Below are 24753 nucleotides of genomic sequence, written 5' to 3' on the forward strand. Positions count from 1 at the left end.
CAACACATACAAGACATGATAACAATCCATTTTGCAAAGATATCCAAAGTAAAGTTTTATTCAGATTTCTAGAATACTCTGCAGTTACCCTTTCTGTTTCATTTCAAAGTCTTGCAGACCACTCTTAAGTGCATACAAGAAAACAGTTATGCAATAGCAATCCTTGAATTGAACTACCTGGCATTTTGCTGCATGAAATCAGCAACAAATTGTTAGAAGACAGACTCCAAAGAAAACCTAGAAGAAAGTTTTACTTTGTATTTGATTCATTAACTTGGGAAAATCTGGTAAAGAAAATCCATGGACTCTGCAGCAGCATTTTTACACTAACTGAGAAAAATGATCAAAACTTTTAATTTGCACTTTTCAGATACTGAGAGAGGAATATATTACAGATGAATATCAGAAAAAACTTTTGTATCAAAAAAAATTTTTGTAAGAGACAGAAGTGGTGGATAACACAAAAAGTTAGACATCCACATAGGATTTCAAAAGAAGGCAAGAATAGGCACCATGGGATGAATTAATGAACTTCCTCATCAAAAAGTCGATGTTTCTGCCTTAAATATGCCAGCAATTACTCAGTGTAAAACTAAAAAACCTTAAAAGTTGCAATGAAAAATTACAAAAAAACAACCACCACATATTGTCAATTTCAGAACCTGGTGTCTTCTATCAAAGAAATTAATCCTTCTCTTTTCACAAAATTCTACAATTGATAATACTCATGGAAATATTTCATGTCTTTCAATGGGAATAAAACTGGCTATTATTCAAGTGATGCGATATTTTCTCTTTCACAAGAATGTAGGAACTATAAGTGGGGTTTTTTTAAAAAAAATCAATGCTTTAGAAAACAAGAAACAGTCTAGTGTTACTCACTCTTCAGAATTAAACTGTGTGCTGTTGGTAGATCTCACACACAAAATCCAAGTTTCTTAAGGGCTGTCAAACCAGGAAGATAAAATAAGTACTCTGGTGACTACATTTTTGATCTAAAATAATAAAGACATAATTCTGTCATTATGAAATTACAAAGCAGCAGATTTTCCAATTACTTTTACTAATAACACCATACACACCTAAAACAGGGACTAAATTTAACATAAATCTGTGTGAAAAGTTAACAAAGGAAAATAAATAAATCAGACTTAAAGTGTACCCTAAAGAATGTGATCTAAATCACACAGCAGTCAGAGCTATGATGGTTATTTAAATCTCACATTACAAAAAAAAAAAAAAAAATTACCAAAAATTGCCTAATAGTTTAAAGGCACTGAGATACCTAGGTCTCTAACACAGGGAGTTTTCATCTAGTCTAAAGTTATATACCTTTAAAACACTTGCCTAGAATAAAGATTACTACATAATTTTCTTTCAATCATAGTGAAATATTAAGGGTTTTTTAAAAGTCTATTTCATAGATAATTTTTTTCCAAGTATACTTAATATTTACAAATATTTTATTTTTTAAATCAATGACTAAATATCCCTAGATTCACAGAAAATCAGTGCTGTTACAAATTTGAACACATTAAGATATTTTCAAATAGTTAATTGAAAAAATAGAACATAAAGTTCTTGATAAGTCCACACAAACTTAATGCAAGCATAGCCATGAATTTCAAAATAAACCACCATGAGTAATATATGAAGAAAAGTTTTATATTTTTCTTCTACGTGTTACATTATTTTCTGATCTTTGTGATACAAATCATTCTTTGATAGTTAATAATTAAGGTTCAGAAAATAAATCTTTATCAGACCTAAGCAGAAGAAAGATGTCTGGAGAACTATGTTGCTATCCCTTCTATTTGTTAATTCTCAAATACATTCAAGTAGTAGTAATTACAGCCTCAATCTGAACTACATTTGTCAGAAAAAATTATAAACTTTTGGAAGGACCCAGGTGAAGGCCATGGTAAGACCGAGCACTAATCAATTTGTCTAGCACCACACAGCAGTACGTTCCTGTTTCTCCACATTACCTCAGTAAAGCCTACAATCAATTACACTACCAGATCTGAAAACAGAAAACAGGTAACATTAGTCACCTTAAATTTGTCTTTATTGCACTATGTCTGACTTTTTAAAAACAAACAAACAAACAAAAAATTATTTGCAAAGTTCCAGTGTTAAAAGCCAAGTTAAGCCTAAAAAGTAACTAATTTGGAGCTCTCACACAGTTAAGAGAATGCCTCAAAATGACTATTTTTAATAGGCATATGGTGAAGTTGGGGGGGAGGGTGGCAGGGAATACGTATATTCGGATGTGCAATCTACAGTGAGCCTTACTCCCTGCTCAGGCAGAAGCACAGTTAGTGTTTTAGCACAGAGTGGGAATATGATACCAGGCAGTTATGATCCATTCCTATCCTACAGATTTTTAACATTCAACTACAAAAGCTTTACAGTTTGAAACTTCTGTTCCTCACAATTCCCATATTCCTTTAACATATTATTTTTTGCATAATATAAAACATTACAGCCACAAAGTAATAGAAGCACATACAAACTAACATAGTTTGATATCCATTCATCCAAAGAGACTTCTTCTCTCCCCTTTGTAATGAACCACCACAGCTGGGGTCACAGAGACAGAGATATAGAAGCTGAAACTTCATTACCCGTCCAGTTGAGAGGGTAACTAACACAATGATCTTCATAAAGGATTAATACTCATGGTGAAGTCTGGCCTGTACTAACTAGCTTGTTTGCAACGTATTCTGAAGCTAAGCACAGCTTTTTCCTTTGCTACCAAAGGAAGAGATAAAAAGTATGGCTGAGTGGCAGGAGGACAGGATTCCACATGTTGGTAAACAATGTACAAGTTAACTCTATTCAAATAGAGCAGGTTAGCTGTTTGCTTATTAAGCACTGAAAAGACTATCAACAGTAGTGAGAACTCCTAGCTGCAGCAGACAAATGAGATCTCAAAGATATACAAAACAATAGGTCCAGAGGTGGTTGTTACCTATCCAAATTACTTACTAGAACACTCAAATTAAGCATAGCAATTACAGCCATGCCACAAAACCCAAAAGTGTTCTCTCATTGTCAAATTGCTCCCAAAGCAATTTAAGAGGTTATTTTCCCATTAAAACCCTAACAACATGCCCCAGATATACTTTAACAGTTTGAGAGAAGTGAACTCCCCTCCACTTGCCATTGTGGACCAGTTTGTTGTCCTTCCAGTCATTTCAGAACCATTCCAGCAATTTGTTTGTCAATGCTTTCATCACTTGTCTCTGTCTATCTCAAAGTTACCTTGTTAAATTGAGGTTTTCATTACTTATTACAATTCCAAGGTTAACACTGGGCAGGTAAACCTGCTGAGATGTGTTAAAAAACAAAATCATAAGTACTAGTTCATTAAAATTCAGATGTTTAGTAATGCAAACCATAAGAACTAAAACAAACATTTGTGTTTTCACACACCATTAATTTTGTAATATGTCTCATGAATGCTACTGAAACTCATAGGAAGGTCATAATACTGTAATTTAGAAATTAACATATGTAGAGCTCAACTTATCACATGAAAGTGCTTTGAAAGTTCTCCAAGTTTCTCATCCTACCCTTGATTTGAGTTCAGTATATTTAAGATGTTGGACCACATAATTTCTAATAAGGTGACTGTATAAACTTCTCCAGTGGCAGAAGACTTCTACACGAATAGTCCTTTCCATTTTATATGTCAAGACAGTTGATAAATGTACATACTACAACTCCAGGGCTTCCTAGAAACTATGCATACACTATCCAAGAAATCTGGTAGGCACCACTTCTGATTACTTGGTCCAATCTACCTCTAGCTAGCAAAGAAGCTATGGGCATCAACAAGCTGTTCCCATCTGCCATTCTTCCACAAGGGGGGAAAAAAAGGGCCCTATTACAATGAAATACATATCACATGTGACATCATCTTCTAGAAAATGATGCCCAGGAGTACAGTACTACTCAGTCTTTGCAAGAGATGGATCCATAAATTGCCTTAGTAGGCAATAAGCAAATTGTATGTTTACTAGTGGGGTATTTTTCCTACTAACAAGAAAATACATTTTTAACTAGCTGATTAATATGAACACAGAAAAAGAACATGCTTTATAATAAAATTAGATTATGCAGTAAGACTGGAAAACACCATCTGGTCAATTTGGTAACCTACTAAATTTTTCACATCATACTTCATTAATTACCTTTCCTAAAACATCAGTGAATATTTAGATTGATTTCGTCCCTGATTAATAATCTGCTATGATAATTCTAAGATCTAGATTATATGGAAACATCTTTGGAAGTCCCCCTTCTCCCAAGAAAAGATCAGCTATATGTGAACCACTTCAGATAAAGCTTTGTCTAGCTTGCTTTGCAAAAAAACTTCTAACGATGACAATTCCATAATCTTCCTAGGAAATTTCCTTCAATCCTTATCCCTTCTTCTGCTTCAAAAGGGTTCTTTTTCCCTAATGTCTACTAACCTCTAACCTGAATACTTCCTGCTGCCATTTAAAGTTAGAACTTCCTGTCACATCCCAAACAATGAGGAGAAGCATTATCATCGTCCTTCTACATATACAAAGGCAATCACCATAACTCTCTCAGCATCATCTTCTCTGGGTAAAAGAAATCCTAACCTTTTTAAGGTACCTGGGCTGATGAGAGAGAAGGGAAAGAGAAGGAAGAAATTCTTGTGATGAAGAAACTAATAGGTTCCCTAATTTTGAGAGAAATAAAAGGGAAGAAGTTCAAAAAAATTGAGATAAAAACACTCAAGACATTTCTCAATTTAACAACCTAACTTATCTATTGTTAGGAGAGCAGCACCCAAGGGAAGACAGCATCTTTTATTACACTGCCCTTATATATCACCCTGAGCACAATCAGGAATATAAGGAAGGAGACTGAGTTATCCAGTAAAAGCAACAGAAAAAACACATGTTCAAGTAATTAAACACATGCCAGTTCAATTCTACAATAACAGTTTACACTGACACTAACAGCATTTAACAATCTTTTTTGTAGACATTTTAAGCATTGCCTGTGATCTCTTCCAAACATGTTAAGATTTCACTTCACAGAAATTGTCATTCAAGTCTGAAAAGAATAATCCGATCTAATCTGGTTTTTGCATGGATTCTTAATACCGTATTTGTCATAGTTTGGTGCCACTGAAAGAAGTCCACTTGACGCCAACAGATTTTTCTTTACAGAGTTTTTTGTTGTTTTGCACCACACAGAGCACACAATTTGTTGAATTCCTATCCTTCATTTAACCAAGCAATGCTGTGAGGAGAAATGTAATATTCTGAGGAGTTTCATCTGAGTAGGTTAGTGCTACTACTGGAGTACAAACTAAATACAGAGTTTCTGAAGAACAATTTAAAGCAGAAGCATGTGAAAAAAAAAAAAAATCTGAAGAAAAAACCTGGGAAGATATCATCTAAAAATACAGTGCATTCCAAAAGATATTTTTGGCTGTAAGAAACAATACTTTAGAGTTGGCCTTCAATTTGTAGTATGAATTGTGCTACAAACCACATTTCTAGAACACAACTACATTTCAGATATTTCTTTGGTAAGAACGTAATAAGCTTGCCCTCAGCCAAAAAAAAAAAAAAAAAAAAAAAAAAAAAGCAAGCATTCCCAGGGCTGCATCTATCAGTGACCATTTTCTCCTTCAGAAAGATTCTTCCACATGTCAAAGTCCACTATACAGGTATACTTTTAATAAACTGGTGACATAGTTGTGTTAACAAACATAACGTGAGATCAAAAGGAACAGATGTGGATGACTGGATTTAAGCGCTTCCAGAAGCCAGCCTCCCGTCGCAAAGTCAGTCACAAACAGTACTAAAATGTAATTGGTATCTTGCCATAAGAATAAGACAGTCGCTTTAAAACCCTGCTTTCATCAAACAAAGAAAAATACTTGTTTGCGGATTATTTTTTACTTAAAATTCCAGTGGAACCTGCCAGTACAAGACTAGAATGCATTCAGCTACCTCAAGGAGACATCCTCCCCATTCATTCCCACAACCGCTGAAATCCCCTCACAGTATCCTGAGGGTCCTTGCTTTAAATGAGGGCAGCCCCTGGCACGATATTAGATATGGTCGGTAGTTTTGAAATCCATTCACTCTCATTGCTCAGAAAGACAGCTGGACATACTGACCTTCAGAACAAGGTTCATCTTTTTTTCCCAGTCTTTGTGCAAGAAAAATAAACTCAAGATGGCAGGGAGCCTTGATAACTAGCTGAGGAAGCAGCCAGTGCCAATCTTATTGCAAAAAAAACTACCCCAAGCCACAGTGTAATAACAAATAATAACAAACAGCAAAGCAAAAGTAGTTTTGCTTCCCCACCCTGCTAGCTATTCAGTATTAACTAGTTTTTCTACCTGCTGATCAACACAGCTGAGGAAAATCTGTACTGAAGCAAAAATTAGCACCCAGCATGCCTGTCATGCACATACACAGACCTGAGTTGACTGTAGTCTGAACAATACCTGGCCCTTCTGTAACTATCACATACAGTTAAACACTACTTTAAGTTATTTATACTTTTTCATGCACACTAGACCAGTGCTGTCACAGGAGAACCAAGCTGATCTCCTCAGTTTCCTCTACCAAGTAAATGAACTTTAGTTCACTTCAGTCAACACAGCTATCAGAAGGTGGAGTCATCTTACAAACTGAAAATAAATTTAGAACCATAACGTATGGCCAAAGCTGAAGCAGCAGTAAGTTTTCTGCACCTTCAAAGCAAAAAAATATTTCATGCTAACATATAAAAAGCAAAAATTAAAGCTGATTGTCAGAATTAGAATACAAAAATTAAGTTGAAGTAATTACAAAAAATGGTAATAGTAAAAAGAGTTGGTTCTGAAGCACTGCAATATAAAAATTAAAACTAGTCAATATAGGGCTGGTATGCTTAATTACCAACTATCTGCAGTACATTACCTTAAGCATTATAAGATTGTTCTTTTGCAAATTTAAAGAAAGCCCATGTATAAAATGGTCACAAAATTAAAATTGCCTGCATTAAATACTATTACACCACAGACTCTTCCAACCTAAATTTGCTATGAATTTCCATTTCATGGGGAATCAGACAGTTTCACTGGTCACTTTGCTATTCCACAAGTTTAACTATTGACATGTACTTAAATCAAATGGCTTCCCTTGTGCAATTTGCTTTGAACTTAACTGAAAAGCAAAATGTGTATTTAGAGTTACAAAGTGGTTTTTCTTATAGCAATTCCTATGCAAACAACATTTAGACTCACTTAATCAAGCATTCTGTACAATGTATTATGTACCTGTTTAAAGACAAATTATGTATCAAGCCATTTTGTTTTATATAGCAAAGCAGTAGCCCCTCATGCAAAAATATATCTGTCATGGCCTGGGCTGTCCAATTCTACTCATTCCCGGTTGTAATTTGTTGCCTGCAAAGACCATCACTGAAACTTCCCCAGTTTCTTCCAGTCACCCACACTATCAGAACTGTAAAAGATAACAACAGCAAACAAGTGCCACCCGAACAAATGCCTCCCTATGTAAAAGCACACAACGCAGCACCTCTTCTAGTGCTCTTGCTATCTATAGTGCTTCCCTCCTCAATCAGAGGAGCGCAGAACAAAATCAACTTTAAGAGACTTATCTGCAAAACTTGCAGAACTGAGAAGAAAATAGGGCAAGACTGCAACATCACTACAAAATGAATGAAGGCCCTTGCTTTCACCTCTCCCATCCTTGCAACAAGTTCAAAAGCTGTCCTGCACAGAAGCGGCAGTGCTGCCCCTTATGGATCTCTGAAAAGTGCTGGAGGAAGAAGTATCAGTCCACAGAACAATGGCAAAGAGCAAGCACATACAAGGTACTTCAAAAGAGACAAGAAGAGGAGACACTGATTTGGGAGGGATTCTGTGGAAAAGAACAGAAATATCACCTGGGTGGGAACTTACTGGTCTAGTAATTACACACAGAAAAAAACATGCTAAAACAAACTGCAAGATTGCTACAATCAAGACTGCCAAAATGAAATAAAATGCCAGCATGCCTGTGGAAGTTAAATTTGACACTCTTCTGCCAGGCTCTCCTTCCCCTGTCATACGCCTTATGATAGAGCTTTTAGCTTCAAGACCTTGAGCTCCCCCAAGGAGTTCAGCAAAGCTGTGGATGAGACTGTTATGGAAATAAACTGGGGTTTAAGTGAAGATGACTTCTGTGTAATAATAATACACAGAACTGGAGATCGCAGAAACTGAAGATGTGTGGTGAATGAAGCAGTTTCACTGTTTCTTCATTGATGCTGCCTGTAGCCACAGGCTAAAGCAGCTCTACAGAGCAGAGCTTAGCTCCCAAAAATAGTTGTGCTACCAAACTCGTGAGTAGGCTGGGATTGCTCGAAACTGTAATTTCAGTGAAAGAGTTCTGCCATGTCCTCAGAGAGGCATGCCCAGCATAGGCACAGGTTTCAGAGATTTTACTTGCTAAAAATCAAGCTCTTAGCACACACAGAAGACTCAAGGTTGGGCAGATGTCATAACTTTTATGAAGATAACACAACAAACATCTCAGAGACTGTCACACTTGCAGACTCCTGTCTATGTATAACAAAGATTCAGAATAACCCAGTACCTCTTCTCTGTAACCTCCAAACCTGTCTACTGGGTTTTTCCCTCACCATCACGGCACTGGAAGTAAAAAAAGAACAACTTTGGCCAGAACCACACAGCTTCCCTGTCATGAGAGATTAGCACAAGAGAAAACAGGAACAGTAAGAAAAGGGAAAGGTATTCCTGGACTGAAAAAAAAAACCACAAAAAGATTTTGAGACCTTAAAGCACTACTGGTCCTTAACAGCTCTCTTTACTGACCTGCTCTTAAAACAAATATATAAAAATAACCAAACTCCAAAAGGAATTGAATAATGAAGATCTATGAACCATGCTGTCGTTCCCAGAGTTCTTAATTCTGCACTGACTAACTAGGAGACTGTCAGTATAGCTCTGTGAGCCTGCCCCTTCAACATCTCATATGTATCCACAACTATTTTTCATATGTTTTTCACCTTCAGCCTCTGAAGTGAGAGAGATGTTGGTAGGACACAACATGCATAAGCAACTTAGTGCAGTCCAACTCTGTCTACAGTACCAGATGCAGTAACTACTGAAAAATCCACAGAATCACAGAATCAACTAGGTTGGAAAGGACCTTAAAGACCATCTAGCCCAACTGTTAAACTAGCACTGACAGTTCCCAACTACACCATATCCCTCAGTGCTATGTCAACCTGACTCTTAAACACCTCCAGGGATGGGGACTCCACCACCTCCCTGGGCAGCCCATTCCAACGCCTAACAACCCCTTCTGGAAAGAAATGCTTCCTAATATCCAGTCTAAACCTTCCCTGGTGCAACTTGAGGCCATTACATCTTGTCTTATCACTTATTAATTGGTGAAAAAGGCTCATCCCCAGCTCTCTGCAACCTCCTTTCAGAGAGCTGTAGAGGGCAATGAGGTCTCCCCTCAGCCTCCTCCAGACTAAACCCCAGTTCCCTCAGCCGTTCCTCATATGACATGCAAAACCCTTCACCAGCTTCGTTGCCCTTCTCTGGACACGCTCCAGTCATTCAATGTCCTTTTTGTAGTGAGGGGCCCAAAACTGAACACAAGAATCAAGGGGTGGCCTCACCAGTGACGAGTACAGGGGTAAGATCCCTTCCCTGTCCCTGCTGGCCACGCTATTGCTGACACAAGCCAAGATGCCATTGGCCTTCTTGGCCACCTGGGCACACTGCTGGCCCCTGTTCAGTCAGCTGTCAATCAGCACCCCCAGGTCCCTCTCTGACTGGCAGCTCTCCAGCCACTCCTCCCCAAGCCTGTAGCACTGCTGGGGGTTGTTGTGGCCCAAGGGCAGCCCCCGGCATTTGGCCTTATTGAAACTCCTGCAGTTGGGCTCAGCCCATGGCTCCAGCCTGTCCAGGTCTCTCTGCAGAGCCTCCCTACCCTTGAGCAGATCAACACTCCCACCCAACTGGGTGTCATCTGCAAACTGACTGAGGGTGCACTCGATCCCCTCGTCTAGATCATCAATGAAGATGTTAAACATGAGTGACCCCAACACCAAGCCCTGGGGGACACCACTTGTGACCGATTGCCAACCGGATTTAACTCCATTCACCACAACTCTTTGGGCCCGGCCACCCAGCCAGTTTTTTACCCATTGAAGCGTGTGCCCATCCAAGCCACATGCAGCCAGTTTTGCCAGGAGAATGCTGTGAGAAAGGGTGTCAAAGGCCTTACTAAAGTCAAAGTGAATTACATCCACAGTCTTTCCCTCATCCAATAAGCAGGTCGCCCTGTTGTAGAAGGAGATCAGGTTTATCAAGCAGGACCTGCCTTTCAGCAACCCATGCTGACTGGGCCTGAGCATCTGGTTGTCCTGCATGATGGCACTCATGTTGAGCATGTATATCAAAAGTTATTACTAGCTTACTTACAGGTACTAACTAAATATGGACACAAAACAACTGTCCCTTTAGTAAAAGTGAAATTAATGTCCAGAAGCAAGTACTACAGTAGATGGCTCAGTTCATTCCCACTCCTTATTCCCCCCCCACCTTTAACTCTTCTGCATGCATTGCACAATCTTCTGAAATTGTCAATCTTCAACATTCAGAATATGAAGGCAAGTATAGCTGGCCTAGAGATAAGTAACATAACTATGCAACTCTTATTTGTAAGCACCAACTTCAGTGACAAGTTTTATGCTCCCTAGATCTTTAACCTTTATTTTGCAGTCAAAGGAATATTTGTCATAAAGCTTAAATTAAAAGCTTATTTCAGTAAGTGAATTACCTTTGCAACAAATACCACTTCTTTTGTATTGAACTAAGAAGCAACGAACCTATGTTCTCCTTTCACAGATGCCATTTATTTGTTGCAACAGCAAGGGCTAGTGCCAACAACTGTTTAAAAAAGTTTCAGAACAGAGAATAAACTTACTTTTGCCAAGAACAGTCAACCATTGGGTAATGCTGCACCTCCAGACTATCATTTAACAACTTTAAAGTTTCTAGGATGCAATAACAGAAAGGTATGTGCATCAGGAAGGGCATGTTTACCTTTCAATCAAGCTGGATGTCAGCCCACAACAGGTTCAGTAATTGGGATCCTAGCACATCAGTTGTTTTTCTCGTATCATACTGTTTTGATTTTCACATTCATAGCCAATTCCCTGTTTCCAAAACTCCTTTTCAGTATGAGCCAAGTAAAAAAGGAAAATTATTTTACCCCACCCAATCTTTATACACTTTCCTCTGAAATGTCCTTCTGCCTCCAGCACACTTCTTTTGATATACTCAAGTACTGGAAAGATTCTGGCTTCCAGGGACTAACATTAAAAAACAACGCATAGAGCAGCCTGATCCTAAAAGGGTCTGGACTTCATTACATTAGAGGAAAAAACCTCATATTTTACTCTGAAGATGAACACTCACATCAGTGATGAGAGGTCTCAGAGCCTCCACAGCTCAAGGTAAAGAGAAAAGAGCCTTCTGAGCTTAGTGTCTTGTAAAAGAAGAATGATTATCCTTTCAAGATCTTATATTGAATTAGATTCATCTCTGTCAGATTTCAGTCCACAACTTCTCCATCTTCTGCTCTACAGACAATTCCTTCTGCTCTGATTAGCTTTAGGTGTCTTATTTAACAAAATCATTTTAAAGGCAAATTCTTTTATCACACTGTGAATAGAGACATTCACTCCAACTGCCTCTTGTATGCAGGCTGTTCAATTTTCCATTAACTGCTTTATGATTCTTCCTTCATCCTCTGCTGAAACTTTCAACAGTTACAATACCAAACAAACCCACAAAAAGGCACCCAAGTAGGCAGCTGAATGGGACTGTGAAGAAACAGGCAATTTTCCTGGGTTGTTTACTATCTCAGCTGAAGCATGGGAGAAATTGACAAGGATTGAGAACACTTCTTTCCTGGTTCAGTTTAGCATATTTTGTGCTTCCTCAAAAAACCCCTTAGTTTTATACAAACTAAGGTGAAGAAGCATTCATGCAGCTCTTCCATAGGCTCAGCTATTGAATGCAATACAATACATTGGCTCTGCAGTCTGGATATGGGGAACACAGATGGGATGGCAGGGATGCAGGAAGAATTGCTTCTGCCCATGGTGTGTTACAGAATTGAGTATAGTGTCTTTTTAAAAAAAAATTACAGAAAAACCGTAAGACATGAACAACTAAGGAGCACTTCATTATGTGTTATTTGAAAGATGTTGCAGTTCAAGTTCTGTAAACTACAATCCAGTTACTTCAGAAATAAAGTATCACTAAGAAGTCAGAACTCTGTAGGTTCTCTTTAAGCAAGTAAAGAATAGTTTGGGAAAGCCTAAAGATGTTCTGTTTGCACCCTTGCAGATCCCAAACAATGAACCAAGACTACATAACAAGTTTACTCAAGTTGGGATGCAATTTCAAATCATACCAAAGATGATCTGACAGTCTCCTCCCTCTCACTTCCTTCCTTGCACTTTTTCTGAGTTTTCCTTTACATTTTTTCTGAGTTTTCAGGGATTGAGCTCAGGGGTCTAAAGCGGCAGCTAGTTCTTTGTGTGGGCAGAAGGGAAGGATAAGCTTCCTGCAGGAAGGGAACTCCCTGAAGTGGTTCACCACTGGGTGGGGAAAACAACAGAGCAGGAGAAAAGTAGTAACAATCTGAAGTAACATCTCTGGGAGAATAAAAGAGATAGGCCCATTCTTTTCAGCAGCCTACAACCATCAGATTCATCTTGCTGCAACTGAGCCTGCTAAACAGAAAGGAAACTGGGATGCTCCTATGAAATACTCTAAAGTTTTTGTTTGAATTGATGAGCAGTAAAATTCAACTTCCGTCCCCTCAGAAAAAGCAGGCAGGTCTACAGGCATGAAATTCACTCTGAAAAACTGTGCTCTGAATATATGGTATGGGGAAAGGCTGCTTTGGCTTCCACTGCCTCAGAGAAACTTAGCAATGACAGCTACTATAGGATGTAGAGATTCAGATATACTTTGCTCAAGTAAAATACACTGTTTCTTTTACACTTTCTCCTCTTATTTCCAATTTGTAATCCAGAACTGGACACCTGCCTTACTGCAATTATTTACACTTTTTTTATTTCATTAATCAAATCAGTGTTTAAAGGGAGTTTGGATTAACCTGACACACATAGGGTGTTTTCCCTTCCTTAAAGATAACAAATCCAGCTTTAGCAGCTTTTCAGACAAACCATTTCATCTTTTATGTCTAGAAGTCCAGAAGCTGGAATGAGCTATCTATTAAAGCACAAGAGTTGGTCTGAAGCTAGTACTGTCAAGTAGCAGGCTTAAGGAGGAAGCTGAACCTGCAGGATCCAAACAACTTTTTGACCTGGCTCAAGCACTGGGAGACAGACCCCATTATTTCACAAATCTGCACAGATACAGGCAAATACAATGCAGATCATGGTAAAAAAAAAAAAAAATTGTACTCATCCCTCATAACTATGAAAAGGGGAAAACTAAGTCCTTGAACCTCACCTTTACTGCCTCCCCATCCCTTCTACAGCAGCAGTGCCCTTAGTCAATTAAAAGTGAACAAGTAGCTAGGAAGATTACATAGAAGGAAAGAAAAGTTCACAAAATTTAAGTGAGACACAGACAAACTGATGAACATATCATACTGCTGGAACAACTGTATTCAGAGACATTCTTCTGGATTAATTTTATTTCCTTTAAACTTAATGCTGTTGCTTACATGAGAAGAAAATACTAACTATAACTCAACAAAAGACATATGGATAGTAGAGGACAAAGCTTAGTGAAAGAAGTGATAAGTGAAAGAACACAGGAAAAGAACCTCCAAGAAATGCTGGAAATGCAATTCAGAACAGAGAAAGCCATATTCAAAGGCAAGAAAACAGAAGAGGGGACAGAAAAAACAGCTATAACTATTTCACTCACAAAATTTTAAGTTTTGTTGGACTGAGACTTTAGGTACAGATCCTAAGACTAGATAAAACTGCAGTTCTTGTGAAATATGCATTAATAAATGGGTGATTAAAACAAAATTAAAGTTATCTCACTAGATATACCTTTTGATGTCTTATTGGAAGAAGTTCTCAGATCTTCACAGACAATACAGAATGACTAAGGTGGGATGGGACCTCTGGAGATCGAGTCCAATCCCCCAGCTCAAAGCAGGGTCAGATAGAGAAGACTGCTCAGGTCAACCATCTGGTTGGTTTCCAGTATGTCCATTGCCTCTCTGGGCAACCTGTGACAGTGTTTGATTATCCTCACAGAAAAAACAATAAACCAAACAGACAAAAAACCTCCCACAATGCAAAAAAACTTTTATCTTACATTTAAATGGTATTTTGTGTCCAACCATTGTACCTTGTCCTGTCATTGGGTACCATTTTTTTTTTTTTTTTTTTTTTTTTTTTTTTAACTCCCCCTCCCAGTCAGGTACGTACTTTAATACGATTCTCCCTGAGCCTTCTCTTCTCCAGGCTAATTCACTAAGTCAAGTCGGAAGTGACTAGGCTCTTTACACAGTGCACACCATTCTTTTGTATCACACTATACAATAATTTCCATGTACCAGTCTACTCAGACTAAGGACAAAGTTTACTTGGCTGTTTCCATACCTAACGCCTGTCCAGCCCTGGAAAGAATTCAAATCATGTTGAATGATAAAAGTATTCTAAAAGTTGTGTTTTTTCCACTATATAAAAGCACTATGAGCCTCAGCTCTAAAGAAACCACATTCACAAGAAGCAAGTTTATTACAGAGTTGCAATACTGATGAGAGAGGTCCCTGCTATTCTAACTTTTACTTTTCTTCTTTAAACTTTTAACTGCTTTACATAGTTCCAAATTAGGAAAAATTATAACTCTTCCACATGCTAACTCAACACTAGAAAGTCCTTTTTGCCAATAAAACAGTATTTACTAGGAACATGCATAGATAGTTGTGCTATGAAAACCCACACCATGAGCAAACAGGCATGCTACCAAAATTTAAGTACAGATTGGTCTGACACTTACTTCTCTAGCCTGAAACATGGCATTTATTACTGGGTGGATATCTAACAAGCGTACTGAAGTGCAAGACCAGGACTGAAATTTCTTGATATCCAGATAGCTCAAAAAAGAGGGTACACAGAATTTATCGCAATCAGAAACAAAAGCTTTGTATTAGTACTCCTTTCCCAGGGTGGGGGCGGTGGGGAGAGAAGCTTCCAATGCCTGCCAATGTTGTTTAATCTACGTTCATAACTTCTGGTAATGTACTGAGTGTTTATGCTAAAACAGTAACAAATTCTAGTATATCTGTTCTTGCTGTGAATAACTAATATATGTTGATCTTAAGACATACTAAACCCCACAAATTTCATACATTCACTCAATGCAGACAATGTAACAGTGTCATCTTGCGCTTAAACTGTAATGTGAAATTCAGAAACTGCAGATTTTATGTACAACTTCTGAGTTCAGGTTCTACGTTTTCAATTGAATTCTCAGTATTCTATTTAATCTCTGCTTTGTGATTTAAAAAAAAAAAAAAAAAGTAAATTTTAAAGAAGAAACGGAACTGACTGCACATTCACCACAGTAAATGCACACTGCCAGTATTTACTGCAGTAAGCAACTTAGGGGGATGGCAGGAGTGGAAAAACATAAAACAAAACCAGCTGTGATCTCATTAGCCAAGCTCATTATGTAAGACCTCATTAGCCACCATCCCACAATAACGTGAATAAACCCTACAGACACTGATGAAAAGGAAATGATCAGGGATACAGAAGCTGAATAATCATACAGCACTACAGCCCACTGTCAACCTAGTAGTTAAAGTTCTGGAATGCAGTTGGGTTAAGATCTCCACTAAGGCACACTGCAGAAAGCCCATGGTCAGGCTTTGTAAATACAAAGCCCCCTTTACCTACTAACTGCAGTATGAACAGGAGTCCCAATATGAACACATACAACAGGGTAAGGGAGAGGGGCTGTGTCACACAAACTCCAAAATGCTTCAGCCTCCTTCCCTAATTATGTTTTATGCTAGTAACATTTAATACTCCTGCAATGCGAGAAATCTGAACACAATTTCATTTTTAGCTATTACATATAGGCTTCATCTTTATTTCTTGATTTTTGTTCTTTTGTAAAAAGTTTAACCACTTTACAATTTTGTATTAATGGGCTGTAACTATATGAAGGTTAATAAACTTTGGTAGTTGTAGCTGACTTCAGGGGATTTTTCCCTTTTTCCATCAGCTCTGCCAAATGAAAGATGAGCAGCACTGACATGTACAAACCTTTACTGGCAGCCTGGAACTTAAGTGATCATCAGTCACTTATCATCAATCAAGGTAACAAAAACTTCCTAGATAAAGTTGTTATAACATTTTAAGCAATTTTGAAAAATGTTCCAGTATTTTAAGCCAGTGGGTTTTTTGAGTGGGCTATTTTGAAACAATCATGCAGCTTAGAAAGTTAAAAAGATTCTCTCCTCTTCCGCAAAAAGTTCAAATCTGAATTTTACAACAGTTTAATGCTACACGAGAATGGTGAGATCATTTCCATCAGAAACTTTGGTTTGTTGTTGTTTTTAACTACTTAGAAGGTATAACTTAGTTGTTAAAAGATAATGTATATATTTAACATCCAGTTCAAATGTCAGTATTTCAGTTTCTACTGAATCTACAAATAAAACCAGGTATTTTTAATAAAATACTTTTTCCAGAAAAAAAAAAAGAGGAGAATGAGCAGAACAATTTGGTTCAAATTCTGCACAGACTCGTATTTTTTCTTTTCATTCTAAATGAAGATAATTTATCAGTCGTCCAGATTCACCGATAGACTTTATTTTGTATGAAATACCATCTACAAAATAATAATGAAACACAGCTATGACAGAAAATAAATCATGTAGCAACAAAGGTATTTTTTGCATCATTAGTCAAAATTTAAGTGTGAGTGAAAAGAACACCTTACATGAATCTAAACATGTAACATGATTCCTGAGAAACTGACTTGATAAAACATCTTTCTTTCAAACAAGGTATGAAAATTTCTGTGGGGTTGACGTGAGAAAAATCCCAGAGATGGCCACATGACAATGCCTGTCTTCCAAGAACAACTAATAGAAATTAGTTTTTCAGTAGTGTAAATCTATTGAACATGACTCCCTACACTAGTCTCCAGAAGATACATTTTATACTTTTGGCACATGTCCATTCCATAAAGGGGCAACAGTAGCTACTCAGGGAAAGGCAAAACAAAACAGGCATACTATACAGACTATAACAACAACAGAAACCTCAGACTTTTGAGTAATAATTTAAGATAGATTTTATCAAACAACTGTAACAAAATTGCAAGTGTAACCTCACATTTTGGGGAGCTGAAGATGTACTGAAGTATTATCCATTGGCATTTGTAAATATTTGAAGACATTTATATAGGTAATAACAACCAAACTTTTGAAATTGCCTATTTCCCCTCCCTTCCGGTGGGGGGGGGGGAACCACCCCCAGCAGGCTGTGATGGAATTTCCCCTCTTTCTCCAAGGGGTTGGGGTGACATCAGGCAAAGACGACCACAAATGGTTGTATTTCACTCTGAAGATGCACGTGTATCAATGGTCCAAAGCTACACAGTGATTTCCTCAAGGTCCAGGGAGAAGGTATCTGAGAAGCCAACATCACTTCTTACACCATCATACTCCCTATTTTCATTGCCCTCCACCTCCACAAAGGGGGAAATAAAAGTAGAACTATATGTGAGAATGGAGTAAATTAGAAGACCAAAAAGTATGTTCAAAACTTGTCTTCTCCATGAAACAAGTAGATAAAAGCCATCAACTAAGCTGAACACATACACATCCCAACCAACCAACCCCCACCAAAACACCCCCAAAATCCCACTCAAGAAAAAAAAAAAAGCAGCTATTTAACTTTTCTTTTGGAAAAGGAGTTAGTGTTACAAAACCATAAAAAGCCTCTGGTTTCAGAGGAACTAAAGAAGGTACAACTTTCATAAACAAGAAAGGTTATCCTTCTGTTATCCTCACAGAATTTTACTCTGAAAAATGAAGCATTTATTCATTATCAATTTCCACTTAAATTGACCTAGCCTTGAAAAGTAGAGGTGCATGACCTAATATCAAATGCTATTAGCACATTTCTAGGTAACAGGATTTCAATTTATATCATATAAATCATTCAAAGCAGGTTTAAAAGTTTAAATTGATGTACCTGCTCAGTGAAGTGCTACTTTAAGATAGGGTAGTACAATCTACCCCCATTTGGCCAGGGAAAATCTTTAGCAGACATACTTGCACAGCTCACTGGTAAGTTTAGAAGAGATGAATTAAGTAAACTTTTTTGTGACCAAGGAAAGTCCCTTGTCAATAAAAAAAGTATTAGATATACTTTGTACCTGAAAGATACTTGATTCTGACAGTTAACATTTTCAGGGTAATTTACATGCAAAGAGTAAACAACATCTGGTTGGAATGCACACCATCCCTTCAGAATCTGCCATATCATTTGGTATACCTATATAAACTCAATATAAAAAGTAAACCCTAAAGGTTAGACTCAGTGTGTATTCCATGTCTGTCTCACTAAGTTAACAGAGATGCATAATATGGCAAAAGGAGTAGCAGAAATATTGTTCCCGTTTAATTTCAATGACAGAATTATTTTTTTTTCAAACAAAGAAAACTGGGGGAAAAAACCCACCTACTCATCACTGCATTCGCCTACACCACTATGCACTATTAGGCAGCTACTGCCTTCCATGTAGAAAAAGATGCAGTTCTCTGTTCAACGATCAGTTTAATAGCCATGATTTTTGCTTTAAAAATCCATTCTGACATCTTCAGCAAGAAATGCCCTACAAGTTTCTATCAGCCTTTAACAGCTGAAGTCAGATTGGTATCAATTCCTTCGAAGAAACTTGTAGTTTAAGGACACGGTCATCAAAAGACGAAAGTAAGCTACTCGAGCAGAGAAAGAAAGATAAAGGAAACTATTAGATGAAGAGCATTGCACCTACTTGGAATACAACCTCACACTAAGAATCCACCTTCTGCAAGAGCAGAAAACATTTGCCATAAGATGAAGATGACTGTTGACACCACAGCGAAAACGCTCAGCTTCCTGACATCAGTGTTTACACATCGAGGTTTGTCACAGTAAGCAGCAAGTTACACCACTTTGCCATAGCGTGTGCATGCTATATAAGTTCAATATTGAACAATCTACACCGCATCAGAAAGTGTGACTCATGAATGTCCTCCAGTCACACTGGCTTTCAAAGTGGGAGGCATGGAGCAGGTTGCCAGCAACTGCAAGAGCAGAGAGAAAGAAATTATTTGTACACACACGCACATAAACAATCTCCGTTTAAATAATTTTCCAGCATCCATCTTTTGAAAGACAGTGCAATTACACAAATGCTCACAAAAATCAAGTGTTAACTAGCTAAAAAAAAAAAAAATAAAATATCTCCAGTTTGTTGAATCAGTGCAAGTGTCAAATGGTATCAGAAGTGATAGGGCTCTGACTCACGTTTACAGAGAAAAAAGCTGCACTGCTTCAGCCCTTCCGGCATTCTACCATCTGCTCCAACCTTCTTCCAGAGCCACTCACCCTGCAACTGAGTTGACAGAAGAAAACATGATTGTGCCCGAGTCAATTCAGTTCAGCCGGCATCTTCACTTAAACCCACCTTTTAGGGGAAGTTAAATCTGCCTGCCTGAAGCAGCTGAGGTGCAGTCGTGTTCCCTCTTGCTACCTGTGCAGTGAGGTCCAAGAAGGAAGTAGGCTGGCACACAGGGGCAGCATTAACTCACAGTAGCAAAGCAGCCAAGCTCATCTACCACCACCCTGGAACCCCTAGAGCTTGTGCATCCATACAAGACTTGCCATTTAAGAACAAGATGTCTGTTTTATGTATCCTACTGTGTTAAATATGTCACCCTCCATTTTGTTTTCCTATAACCCACAAAAACAGTACCCCAAATGACCATAGGCATGAAGGGTCACTTTCTCTTTTGAGTATATATACATAGCTGAATAAAAGCAGTAAGTATTAAGTGCCTTAGTTTTGCCTCTCTTTATTGCACCGATAAAGGACTTTACATATATGTAAATACAGTGGTTGAACTGTCTAGGTACAGCAGTGAGATCTGCCCTTCAGTTACAGATGCTATCTTTGCTCTGGGGAAAGGAATTCGTTTACCAAGCTTTTCATGCTGCTACTTCTACATAAGCACTGAATAGTTTTTAAAAATATATATGTCTGTGTAATGGGGCAGGGCAAAGGAAAAAAAGGAAGTGCAACACAGAGCCAAATTTGCAAGAAAAAAGAAAACCAGCTAAATATCATGTGGTTAGAGTCAGAAAATATGTTTCCAAGATAAAATAACATACCCAAATTTTGAAGACAAATTAAGTAATTTGTACCTCACTTGAACATTTCAAAAATAAGGATAATTTTTAACATTACCTCAAGCACAGCATCCCTCTTGGGACCCAACAGTGCTCACAATAATTCATGTTACATTTAACAGACAGCTTACAGAAATAAAACTGCTTGTTATTTGCATTCTCTTCCTTTGGAAGGTGAGGGAGGCAGGAATTATAAATATTTCACCTGCTTGAAAGCTCATGATTTGTTGTTTTTCTTTTAAGCAAATTCTGTCTTACCTCTTTGAAAATGAAAGAGAACAGTGAAATGATAAAAGGAAGAAGTGGTGATGTAGTTGGAGTATATGAGAGATAAAAGTCAGCAGAGAGAAAGGTATAAAACTAGCCAGAAGTAGGAGCTGGAAAAAGTAAGCAGGAAAAAGCACAGAAGTATAAATATGAAGAAACAAAGATTACAAAGGTATGGTTCAATGCCAAAAGCTGTACAGGTCAAGATGTATAACATATGTTTGCTTTTGGAGAGATAGGATTTGTTGATTCAGAGAAATTTATTTCTCCCCTGGAGAAGATTTCAAAGCACGTGAGATAGAGCTCTGGATGAATGGTGTCGAGAGCAAAATAAAAGGAAGAGGGGGGAAAATCATGTTGGAGGAACAAATGAAGCCAAAAGGATAAAGGGCAAGTGTTTATGTTAGCATGATGCTTTCCCAGGAATTAGCTGTCAAAGCCATCTCTTCCCTACTCCCCTCCCCCCTTTTCAATGCCTGCAGCCAGGGAATGACTTGGAACACAAGTACCTGTTTTCAGTTTCCAAAAATCAAAGGGAACAAAATCATTTATTTCAATTGTAGCAAAAAGACCAAACAATTTCAAGAACATACAGGGTATCCTCCTCTTCAACGACAGCTTGACCTTAGGGTTCAGACACATGTCCATTTAAAAATCACTTTGTCCCAGCTGTACATGAAGGACTGAAACACATTTTGGTCATACTCTGTAAACAGCTGGTTAACAAGGAGCATCATAACCAAATCAGCCAAATAACAGAAGTCACACTCTTAACAACTCAAGACATTATTCAACTGATCAATAAATAGTAACTTCAGTCTACTATGAAGCGATGCAGTTAGAAACTGCTGCAAAGTAATGCTTTTTAATCAGAGACTCCCCTTTTTTCATAGTAACATTAACAACCTTCTGCAGTTCAAACACCACAAACATTCTCATAGTCTTAAGGTTTGTTTTTAAATTAGCCTGCGGAGGATGAGTAATAATTTTCCAGTGCAAGTGCTTTTTAAAGACTAAAGTCTACCTTATTATTATAAAAATGAAATATCATTGCCACCCTCTGCTTTGATTTTCCGTAAAAGGAGAGTGCAAGTGATACAACAATGACTCAAGTCCAGTACACACACACAGAATTTATATAGTTATATAAAGCCCTTTTCCCTGCTTCAAGACTGTCAGTTAGAATAAGCACCGATTATATATCAAAATGCTGTAGCTTGACTAAAAGTGTTGTTCATCACATACAGTTACACTACAAATAAGCTCAAAGACATGATAGAAGCTGTAGTGTTAGACTCTGATGGAGCACATAACTCACAGTAGTAATGAAATCAGAAGGCGATGAACAGCTAGCAGCTCATTCTGCTTTAGCAGTTTTGAATAATGCAGCAGCAGAGAATATTTCTCTCTGAAGGATCAAAGTGTTAAAACGTGTAAATAAATTGTAAATGGTGGCTTAATAAATAAGTTTCATAATCACGGTTATAAAACATTACAGTTTTGATCCTACATTTACATTCTGGTATTTGCGGGAAGTCCAGAGCTTGCCTTCAGAGGCTCTACCGAAGGTGATGAGACCGCACAAAGATGCGAGCGCCAGCCCACACAGAAAAGCTTTCCAAAACTAGGCCTAATCGTGGCAAATAGATGAGAGTAGCACCCAGTCCTGATGCAATACTATCAGGTTACACCTTTAATACCTCTTTAAAACCAGGGAAGTTAACACACTTGTAGCACATGGATACCATCACTGGCTGCATTATTCAGCTACTTCAAGTGGCTTCAGAACATCTGCAGAAGATTTACAATTAATAAATCCCTCTAAAGTAATCTGGAGCCCACTAAAGACAATTCATCTGCTGAGCTCACATATATATTTAGCCACTGGTTACCTGCTGAACATTTTTACCTTTTTTACTACTACCAGTATGTTAAGGTGCTCTACATTTCACTGATAGAATTTAAGGTTTGTTAAATGGCACTATCCTCTTCCTTGAAGATGCCAATGAAGGAACGACCTTTATTGTTCAACTGTATCACTTAGCAAAGCACACAGAATTTCTGGAGGCAGCACTGAAGCTTAATTACAAATAATAGTTCCCATTCAAGGAAACAGTAAGAGCTGTATATGTAATTTGAAAAATGTTTTCCTGCCACAAACCACAAATCAAGCTACAATAGCTTAAAACAGGTAAAGTAGCATTAACTCTTTAAAAAGAATTCAATTATTACTACAACAAGTGTTTTAGCAGTGTGAGCACCTTTGTACTTGGGGCTTTAAAAAAATAAATGAATAAAAGTCAAACTGTATTGTTCATATCAAATGCCTAATTCTTTACTGTCATGCATAGTTAATTTAACCACTCCAACATAAGTGCAAAAATCAGTATATTTGATTTAATGTCACTGCAAGTTCACTTTATATAGATAAAAAGACTCCTGAAGATTCTGAGCAACAGGGAAAAAAGCCCTAGGACACCAGAAGCCTGCTTAAAAAAAAAAATCCAGACCTCCAAAACAAACATAGCTTGAACTAAGACCAAACTCACATACAAGTTATCATCACAAACAGAAAGTAATGCTGTTACCTAGTGGTGAAAAGCTAGGTACATGCAAAATTTTACAGCTTTTTTTTTTTTTTTCTTTAACTTGGAATTCTCATTTACAAACTATTAAACAACTCCAAGTCCAAAAACCAGGCCTTATTCATAAACTAATTAAAGATATTGCTTTTGTTGCATGCAGTTCTGTGACAAAGGGTTGGTATTTTCGCACCTGCCAGTTTTGATTCTCAGCAGAGTAACTGACAAACAAGAAGCTACATCATTTCCTGATCATCTCAAACCTGCTGGTTTACACTCCTCTTGCAACATCAGCAAGAGCTGGAAGCGGGTGGTATAAAAGCACTACAGCCTTAATCCTCAAACATCCGTCTTCTACAGAGTATGATAACCAAAACCGGATTGTGCATCCCCCAGCATGTTATCAGATCATATTTTCAATTATATAAACCAGCATTGGCTGAATTCACTCAGCATTCTCTGTGACATCTGGATAAACATGTTTCTTTGCTTTCAGCCAGAAAATAACTAGAGGAAAAGAAGGAATAAAGACTTCAATGTCACTTACTCAAATGCAAAGAAGAGTCCACTGGTGACCAAGATGAGAACAAGAGTCAGGTAGAAGACTCCAGTCTGGCGAGCCATCATGATCCTCCCATTGCAGAAGAATTTGTTTCTTCCAGGAAAAACCTCCCATTTTCTCTTGGGAGCCGATTTCTTTTTCTTATGGGGAGACTCCATGGGAGACGAAGAGCTGTGTGTGCTGATCTGACTGTATTCACAGTCTTTCATGGGCCCACTACCACCTCCAGGAGTCATCAAGAGAGAGTAAAATGTGGGGAGAACCCCACCAAAAATATATACAATATATATATGTGCAAATATTCTTCTGACCAAGATAACCCTCTCCACCAGCCCCAGTTAATTAAAAAAAAGCAAATAAAAAGATGAAAAGTCTGCTACCAGACTAGCAATAGGTGTATCATGCAAGCACCAGTTAACTCTTCAGAAACCAAAGCTGTCATATCAGAAACGCTGGAGAGGTATCCTTCCTTCCTTCCTCCACCAGTTACAAAACAACCATGTAGGACAATCCTTTTTAAAACAACTTATCACAAAACAAGACAAAAAAAAAAGTAATTATAAAGCAGTTAGGCTGTCCAAAAAAATTTAGTCTTTTTTTCAAGTTTATTTTCAAATGGGAAGGGTTTTTTTTCCCCTTCCCACGCACACCCTGAGAGATCTCTCCGAGGGTCAGAAGGTTGGTCAAGGCAAGGTTTAGCAATCGAGTCTATCATTCACAGAGATTTGTTATAATCCTCCTTTGCGCAGCAGATTTCACTGCTAAAAATGACCATTCCTAAAACGTTCCCTCGAGAGACACGCGTAACAACTCATTAAGCCAAAAAAA

General features: G+C 37.8%; 1 protein-coding gene across 5 annotated transcripts in view; it reads right to left on the reverse strand.

The window, feature by feature from the left end:
• The window catches only part of ZDHHC14 (zinc finger DHHC-type containing 14), a 114143-nt gene extending 89396 nt beyond the window's left edge, over positions 1 to 24747 (reverse strand). For all 5 annotated transcript variants that reach the window (XM_026844440.1, XM_026844438.1, XM_026844439.1 and 2 more), the window contains exon 1: positions 23911 to 24747. In XM_026844440.1, the coding sequence (XP_026700241.1) occupies positions 23911 to 24161 (251 nt within the window). In that variant the 5' untranslated portion in view covers positions 24162 to 24747. The remainder of the gene's footprint in view (positions 1 to 23910) is intronic.
• Between the last annotated feature and the right edge of the window lie 6 nt (positions 24748 to 24753).

Source organism: Athene cunicularia (assembly GCF_003259725.1).
Source record: "Athene cunicularia isolate RWA chromosome 3 unlocalized genomic scaffold, athCun1 chr3_part1, whole genome shotgun sequence".
Taxonomy (NCBI): Eukaryota; Metazoa; Chordata; class Aves; order Strigiformes; family Strigidae; genus Athene; species Athene cunicularia.